A 9,193-nucleotide genomic window follows, 5' to 3' on the forward strand; every position below is an offset into this window, starting at 1 on the left:
AAAAAATACAGTCCAACTTCAGACCAGGTAAAATCCGTAATGGTCGAAAAATTGTAATTTCCATCCAAATTTGGCCACGTTTCTTCAAATTTTCTTAGCAGGTTTTCAGTCCAGAACACATTGACAAACCACTATCTATCACACAGCTCAGGTCTGCTCAGGCTCGTTTGGTCTAGTTCAAACTTGGCACAGACCACGTGTGCCAGTCATCTACGGGGTTTCCCACAGGTTCCCAACTTGACTCAAAAAATCTACTCAAAAGTTGATAATCTTTGTTATGCTCTCTAGAAAATCTTAGTTAGGACAACAATGGAAGAAATTTGTTGGGCAGACAAGCTTTTTTAGGTTGTAAATGGAAAGTTTTGTTTCTAAGTCAGTTTAATTTGAAAACTTTAATCAAATCAACAATTACTAGTTATCGTTTTTACAGTGTGTAGAATAATTTCGCTTTCTTGTCCTGTTCTCATGTCCATCTGATATGCATTTTTATGCCCATTTACTCATCTGTCATTTCAATAAACACACCATCTAGAGAGGTTTTAAAGGACAAGCTGACATTAAAAAGAAATGATGAGTTTGTGCTTGCAGGTCACTGTCTTTGTGTTGATTTCTTTCTTTCTTTTTTGCAGACCGATTTACCTTTGCTTAGGCTGCTGCCCCCGCGACCCGGCCCCGGATAAAGCGGATGAAGATGGATGGATGGATGGATTTACCTTTATTAACATTATTAATTTCCATTTTAAGTGTATGCAGTAAAGCAAGAACACCTGTGCATTTTATTTTCTTCCTTATCTTTACCTTCTTTGTTTTAAATACAAGACAATCTAAGTGTGGGACCTGAACCTGAATCACCAGGTGGGTACTGTACATGTTCTTTGTGTATAACTTTTTTCGTTGTACTATTAAACTACGTCTGTTAAGCTTTGCTGTTCAGACCAATCAGATTTAATCACATTGTACTGTTTTCTGAACTTTAGTTTTGCAACCTAAACTTTTAATCAGTCTTCAGTTAATGAGAAAGAGAAAGACATTTTGAGTCTATTTATGTTCTCTTCTGTGTATTTCAACTGCTTAACTGCATACAGCTCCATGCAAACAAAATTATGTTATAGTTTCAATAAATTGTCCTCCATCTTTGCATTTTTTTTACGCTTATTAGTTCCACTTAGATCTCAAATGTAGCAAATATGCGATTTAACCCTCCTCTGTTAGTCAGTGAACTGGATTTGAAAATGGCAGGGCTTGTGGTGTCTTAAATGAACTCAAGCTTTCTGGCTTCAGATGATAATTTGGTAGGGGAGACTGGGGATAGTTGTAACATTTTTGACATTTCTGTCTGTAAATTAGAGCTCTTTTAAGGTAGTGGATTCAAAATGTAATGCAAAGTATTTACATGTCTTGGCTATTAAATAGTGCAGCTATTTTCTCTGCAGCACAATTACCCATTGCATGGTATGGTCTCAAACACAAAGAGTGAAATGTTACAATTAACCCCATAGTCTGGGTTAGTTGTAACATATCCTGGGGTGAAATGTAACACAATGAAATAAGGGTACTGACAAAACATTAACATGTAATCTTTGTTTATTCAACACATGAATGCACTTAGAGCCATTTATGTAACTATGTGTGTGTGTGACAGAATGCAGAAATCTAGCTTTTGAACATATTCCAACCCCCCAAAAAAGACAAATTATGGAATTTTCTGCAACTGAATATTTCATTAATTTTGGTTGGTCTTCCTTGAGTTTGGCCTCATTGGCTCAGTGGGCATTATAACCTACAACTCTTGCACCAATTTTGAACATAACAATGAAGCTGAAAAAATGTAGTTGTTCACCAGCATCGCAATTCCATTACTTTTTATCATGGCTTACCTTGGTGTGGCTTGCAAAGTGCTTCAGAAAGATGAGGAAATCTGTTTCTTGCACCCATCCTGATTTATTTCCACTACTTCCTACTGGTCCATCTCTGACACAGTGGTCTGCATAATGTATGTGTGGGAACACAAACAGTGGAGGAATTGTGTTGCCAATGGCATTAACCGCATATACAAGTGAACCAGACCAGTGAACCTCTCTCTGCTGATGTCGTTGCCCCAACTTGTTTAATATAAGTTAAAGCAATAGTGTGGTAAGTTGTAACATCTGCATTATTGTTACAACTAACCCAGACTGCTGCTGTTACAACTGACCCAGACTCCTGTAGCCATGAACTAGCTAACATTACAGCCAACGGCTAAAACATTAGCACTAAAGACCTACACAGAATATCCTCATAGACATACAAATAACATAATTTAAGTTTGATGAGTTTAACTGCAAAGCAGATAATGCTATTTGAAATTGAAATAAAGTAGAAAAACTTACTTTTTGGCATACAAATTACTTTTTTTTGTGTTAAATTGTCTGTGTTTGACAAAATGTCTACTCTGGCTAATGGATTTTGCACATCACTCTTAACTTATTAAGTGGCTATTAGTGAGGGTCATGATAATCAATTCAGTTGAGTAATGGGTTGATTAAGTCTATTTCCAGACTAAGAGAAAAAGTCAGTGAACACATCTGTAGGTTTGGGTGTAGGCTTAATCCATTTCTGAGAAAACGAAAAAGCAGAAGTGGTTATGGAGCTTCACTGACGTCTGATTTGGATTTATCCAAATACAAGTAATTTTCAGTCTGTTCAGCCTGTTTTTGTGTAGCACCAAGCAGTAGACCTAAACCTGGATGTGCTTCTGGGTGCTACCTCTAATGAAAACAGATGAGCGTAAATTGCAACCATTGTTTGTAGTTTGCTTCCACCTACTGAGTGAAAAAAGAACTGAAGCTGTAAAAAGCAAACAGACATTACAATAAGTCAGCATTCCTAATGATAGGCTTGATTTTGTTTCAGTTTCAGCTCAACTTTCTGATATAATAGCTTTTTAGTACTACTGATACACATATTGTCAATTAATTACTGCCATTTTCTTCCATTAGAGTAATTTTATATTTCTTGAGCTGTGTAACTGGAATTATTCAAACATAGAGGTCGTTTGGATTCACTGACACAGGAGCCATACGCCCTTTCTACAGTTTTTATGCTTCGTTAGCTCATTTTTGTCTCCATTGTTAATCCTCTCCTGTGCAAACAAAAGCCCAAAGCGACACTTGTCTGACTGAAAGAAGGTTCAAGAGAAGGACATTTGCGATCAACTCTTTCCCCGTTTAATGTTATTCCAAGGAAGTGAGTTTCCTACAGGGTAGGGAGGGTCCAATTTGAGGGAGTAACTTTCACTTTTCGTTTATTTAGTATGTGTTACTGATTCCAGTGTCACGCAGGGGAAAGTAGCATTCAGTGGTAGCTTCTTCTTGATTTTTTTAAATCCAAATATGACCCTTATTTGTGGCGCATGTTAACTTACAGTCAGCTCAGGAGTTAGTATCAGTGATCTGGTTTTAAACTGAGTAAACACAGCCTCAGATCATCACATATTGCACTACACCTATGTTTATTTAGCAAAAGTTGAGCCAAAATGCAGAAGCAGTATGTGAAAAACTACACTCTTACTGTTTCCATTGGAATTAAAAGGGTAAGAAGCAGTCATTTGCTGCTAATAATTTAATGCAAATGCTCCAAATTGACTTATCGTCAGATAGTGTTGAACATGTCTATAAAATCAGAAGGTTTTCCAGTTTGCTGGTCTGAAGCTTTATGATGTTTGTTAACACAACTCAAAAGTTGTGTTAACAAAAACTTCAAGGACATCAGCGATGGCCTTGAAGGAGCAAATGCTGCTACACATCAATCTGGGGAGGGTTATAAGACCATTCCAAAAAACTTAAAGTCCATAATTCTACAGTAAGAGAGATTATAATGCAATGACCCAGACCAAGTTCAACCTGATGGAAATCCTTTGGTGCAACCGTAAGAAAGAGATGTGCAAATACCCCCAAACTTCAATAATTACTGGCCATGTTATCTATGATAGAGATGCAAAATCTATAGATTTCGCTCGCTAAACCTGAACAATCAAATCAAATGTTCAAAATGTAAATTTGGTGACAGGTTAACAGAAAGCTTGAAACATTTATTCTGACATGGGAATGTCTGTTGAATATTTACCCTTAAAGGGCTGTTTTCATATATGGAGGCAACTGGATTATGAAGCATTGAGTTTCATTTTTGGTTAGTGCATCATCATAATTATTCTGGCACCAAGCAGCGATGTGACTTGTGGACTACTGCAGGCAAAAAATAAAACTTCCGGGCTTTCTTTCAAAGTAAAAGTAGTTGTGGGAACCTGGCAAATGTTTTTTTTTCCATCAGCATTTTAAAAAGCTAAAAAAAAAAGGTAAATAAATGAATAAATAAAAAGAGTGGGCGGTGTGCTGAATGAAGACAAAACAAAGCTATAATAAATGTCCACGTGCACAGACATGCACACAAAAACTGCGTGACTCCTTGTTGGCTGTAACTCACTGCGCGTGATCACCTGTAATGTTCTTTAATAAGACAGACATGTGACCATTCTGATAGCTGTCTGTATCTGCAGGTGAATGAGTGAAGCTACATAAACATTTGAATTAGCATAGCTCACCAGCCATCATGGAAACCCGATAACAACACAGTGGGGCTCGCTTCACATTCTAACTTTAAACGAAGGATTTTAAAGTATTTTAAAGTATTGAAAGTGTTTGGTGTGGGTTAAAGCAGTGCACCAGTAGGCCACAAAACTGAATCACAACAACTGAGGATCGTCGTTGTGCTTATAGCGGTTGCTAGGTAACGTCATGTCGCCGTCATCCCGGATGTAGGCGGAGCTTAGCGCTAGAATCCCTTTGATCCTTTGATGTCTTCCGTGACGTCGCATTAGAAAAATCCTTAAATAGGGGTTAGTCACCGATTCAGTTCAGTAAGAAGAATTAATGTTTCGCAGCCGAACGCATCAGCTAACAGAAAGCATCAATACAAAAACAGACATGAATCCTTTGAGCGAATGTAGGGAAACTATAAAATCCAAAATTAGGGAATTGTTTATGAACATATCAGAAGACCAGTGGCGTGCACTGAAAACAGGGTGCTCAGATGAAAACACCAAGCAGGCACTTGGTAGGTTTACATCAGAGATGTTTCACATCACCATGACTGAAGTCATGCCAATGATTAGGCACTGTGAGGGTGGTGTCGACACAGGGGAGAGTGTCAACTCGGGGGAGACAATTTTACAGGGAGTCGGGGAGAAACGGAAGCACTGTGTGTGCTGCCCCCATTCGTGCACCCAGCAACTGAATCAGGAGGATCCACAGTCAGCTGGTCTGGAATCCGTTTCAGAAGTAGCAGAGGGGGCAGAAAGTGGACCAGTGGCTGAGCCCACCGAGGACTCCAAAAAGAGTGACTCCTCTCTGGAGTGTGAGGTGGCTGAGGCTGAGCCCACTGCCCCTTCTGGTGATGTGACTGTGGAACCTCGACTGTTGGAACAACAGCGGCTTGTTAAAAAGCTCATAAACGCTGTGATTAAACGCGCCTCAAGAGAGGCAAAGGTGACGCCGTCTGATGAGGTGCAACAGCAACTCTTCATATCTGTGTGGGCGCAAATTAAGGATAAAAATATAAACATCAATCGAACTACAGTAAAAAGTCTTGAAAAATCAATTTTCAAAGACATTCAGAAGCTGCTGGAAATTCCACCAAACCTTGTAATCATTGCACTAGGAGTAGCTCAGCCGGACCAACAAGTGGTAATTTCTATATTCAAAGATCGCCTCCTCCGAAAGAAGCGAAACCTACTAACAAGGCTATTCGCATGGTTTAGAAAACCTCAGGACGATGGAGACCAAACTAAAAATATCTCCCAAACACTTTTAGAAGAGTTTAAGGAAAATATATTTCCATTACCGAATGAAAAATCCCAATCTGTTGGTAGTAGGACATCTCATGATGCTGAGGTTAAAGAGCGTTTGAGCACACTTATTCATGATGTGCTCTCACACGCACACACGTCCCACTACAAACCTTCAGTTAAACTGCACAAGCGACTCTTTGACAGCGTGGTGTCTGATGACCGCATCAAAGACCTGTATATAGACAAAAAAAAGTTAAAAGGTCTTGGTGAGGCCATTTACCGAGAGATCCGCAACAAAACATTCTGTAAAGACAAACATTTGATAATGTTATTGAATGACAAGGATCCGGTATTGCAAAACTTGACGATCCAGACAATTAAAAAACACTTGATCGAGTCGATGGAGAATCCAGCCCTTAGTGCGGCTGAAGAGGTTCAGAAATACAGGTCTTCTGTGGAAATCTGTATCGAGGACTTGGTGAAGCATGTCGTCGAAAATTCCGACTCACCCTGCTCTACTGAAAAAGCTGATGCCATCGCCAAACGGCTGTTCAGTAAAGTCTGGCCTCGAATCAAAAGAATTCAAATCCCTGTCGAATATGTACCATTACTCAGTAACATGGTCTACAAGTCTCTGCTAGAAAAATGGCAAGATCCAGATGTAATTCTGACATTCATGTCATTTGACCACAGATACATTCATGAGCTCATTATTAAGGTCTTCAAAGAGCATGTTGTAACTATATTGGAAAGTGAACCTTTCATCAGCAGCTTCTTTTCCTATGTGGGTCGAGCTACGGGGTTCCACACACACAAAACAAAATGAATGTTCTGTAAGCAATCCATCCATCAGGATTGCCTGTAAATATTTGTTTTAAATTATTAGGACAGTTTAAGTGTATTAGTTGACATCAAAGTAACTTTTTAAATTGGCTAACAAGTCATTTTAAAAACCCCAGGACCGGCCGAGGCAGATGGCCGTCCCTCACTGAGCCTGGTTCTGCCGGAGGTTTCTTGCTTTTAAAAGAAAGTTTTTCCTCCCCACTGTCGCTGAGTGCTTGCTCAGAGGGAAATGTCAGATTATTGGGGTTTTCTTTTTTGTCAACTAATACATAACTTATCTTATTGGGCACTGTAAATTGAGTCTATTAATTTAGAGTGCCCAATAAGATATGTTTTTATTAATTTTATTAATTTAATAAAATTATCTAAAAGATTATATTGTGAATATTGCATGTTTCATTGTCACACAAATGTCTACATTTTCAGCCTAGACTGAACACGTGTGGTTGTCATTCTATTCAAAATCACATCACTCACATTGATACAGGATGACAGGATATTTGTATGTAAACTATAATGTGATATGTAGAATCCACATATGTTGGTATATAATCTCCCAAATGTTGCCAAAACAAGCAATGGCAGTAAGGAACATATAGCTCTAAATAACATTAGGATCTTTTAGACCCTCACTATAGTCTAGATGAGAAGTCAAATAGATAGGTCACAGGTCAAATGTGGCATTAAATCCTAATGCGGTACTTTCTTATGTTGGCAATACACACCACACTTGTAAGAATCAAAGGTATAAGTTAAATTATAAGGCTTTTTATAAGGTGTTTCTCTATGAAAACAGTTACGATCAGCATGCAAATACATAGGAAGGCTCTTCTTTGTATCTGCCAACAGAGGCGTTATGGTCACATTTTCTTTAAAGCAAGAGGTTCAGGTGCTGAAAGCACTTGAAAGCACCAGTTTCTGGATCAGCGCCCTAAGTAGAATGATCAGACTTTCAATAATGAAAGAAATTAAAGCATCTGTCTGATATGATTTATAGCAGGCAATAGTTCCCATGTGGTGCAATTCCCAGGTCTATAATCAAGTAACCTGTTATGTAGCTCAGTTTGCCTGGCTAGCATATTTATAGCCCATTTACTTAACATTTCCAACAAGTGTTTGAGGGTAAGACATTACAGGAACAGTAGATGTGTGGCTCTCGATGCTCACAGCGCACAAGGTCTCTGGAAACAAAGCTTTTGCTGTGACTGTTAATGGGGAAGCCAGACATGACTTTAACTTGTGTTCTTTAGCCCGTTCAAGTGCATTGTTGTTGAGAAACAGAAACAGACCAAGAACACAAAAAAAACAAATAACCTGGATCCCAAACAGGTGCTGAACGGCTCCTTGGACCCTCCAGCTGATGAACCATGATGCTGGCTGGGTTCACATGACATCGTACAGTTATCAGTCCAGGAGCAAACAGGTGTTAGATGGGGTGTTATGTATATATATATATGTATATATATATACATATATGTATATATATATATATATATATATATATATATATATATGGGGTGCAACGATACTCGTATCGATATTGAACCGTTCATACGGTGCTTTCGGTTCGGTACGCATATGTATCGAACAATACAAGATTTTTAATTTATTTTATCAACTTTCCTTCTGACGATGCTGTCTGTGTTGAGCGCTCAGTGGATCTGCGCTCGACAGTGCAGCCTAGGCGGAGTAGTCGAACGCAGATTCACTGAGCGCAGGGCAAGCTAGCCAGACAGAAGTTAAGCTCTCCTTGCAACATGGCAAATTGAACCTCCCCCACCCTCATTCAGATCTGGCGTTTGGAAAGAGAGCGACAGCACTGATTGGTGAGTGATGATAATTTGCGCACCAATTCCTCTGACATCATTTTATCAATCGTTAGCTTACTATGCAAACATGACAAGTGAAATCTCCTGCAGCAAGCTTAAACATGTGAGAGGTTGATCGCGCAGAGAATCGCTGAGCGTTATGTGAGTGCGTGTGTAAAAGCAGCAGGATATATATTTTAGTTCTGCTGAGCCAAATAAGACAGGTCAGGGTGAAGAAGTGACAGCCAAAGAAAAGCTTACCACAAAACGGAAAAGTTATGACAAATCAGACTATAAGGCAAAAAGAAAGTGCAGCTTTATGGTTTCATGGACAAAAGAATTTCTGTGGCTGCAATATGACGAGCTAAATAACCAGGGCTGCACATAAGTGGTCCGCAGGTGCGCATTCGCTGTCAAAATAAAAAACGCGCACAAGATAAGAAGTTGCAACGCGTGTTTGCGTACATAAGATTTTCTGGAGGAGGACAGACATTTGTTTAGAACTCTTAAAGATGTTGAAGAAGCTCCTTTAAGCAGTTACTTTGGTGTTCCTCCACCTCCAAAGAAATGTCAGAAGGAGTCCGAACAACAAAAGAAGCGCGTATTCTCGGAAAAGTGGTTGCAGGAGGTGAGCTGGCTTCAAACAAATGATGAACGCACAGAGATGTGGTGCAGAATGTGCTGTGAAAATTTAATAAATGACAAATTAAAAAGGCAT

General features: G+C 39.1%; 1 protein-coding gene across 1 annotated transcript; it reads left to right on the forward strand.

Moving 5' to 3' along the window:
- Positions 1 to 4,874: 4,874 nt before the first annotated feature.
- LOC148102279 (uncharacterized) lies at positions 4,875 to 7,043 on the forward strand. Its single transcript, XM_087844072.1, has one exon. It carries the CDS (start codon positions 4,908 to 4,910, stop codon positions 6,648 to 6,650), a length of 1,743 nt encoding a protein of 580 aa, XP_087700198.1. The 5' UTR covers positions 4,875 to 4,907; the 3' UTR covers positions 6,651 to 7,043.
- The last annotated feature ends 2,150 nt before the right edge of the window (positions 7,044 to 9,193 follow it).

The sequence above is a fragment of the Neolamprologus brichardi genome, chromosome 7, assembly GCF_056152115.1.
Source record: "Neolamprologus brichardi isolate AB-2024 chromosome 7, ASM5615211v1, whole genome shotgun sequence".
Classification (NCBI taxonomy): Eukaryota; Metazoa; Chordata; class Actinopteri; order Cichliformes; family Cichlidae; genus Neolamprologus; species Neolamprologus brichardi.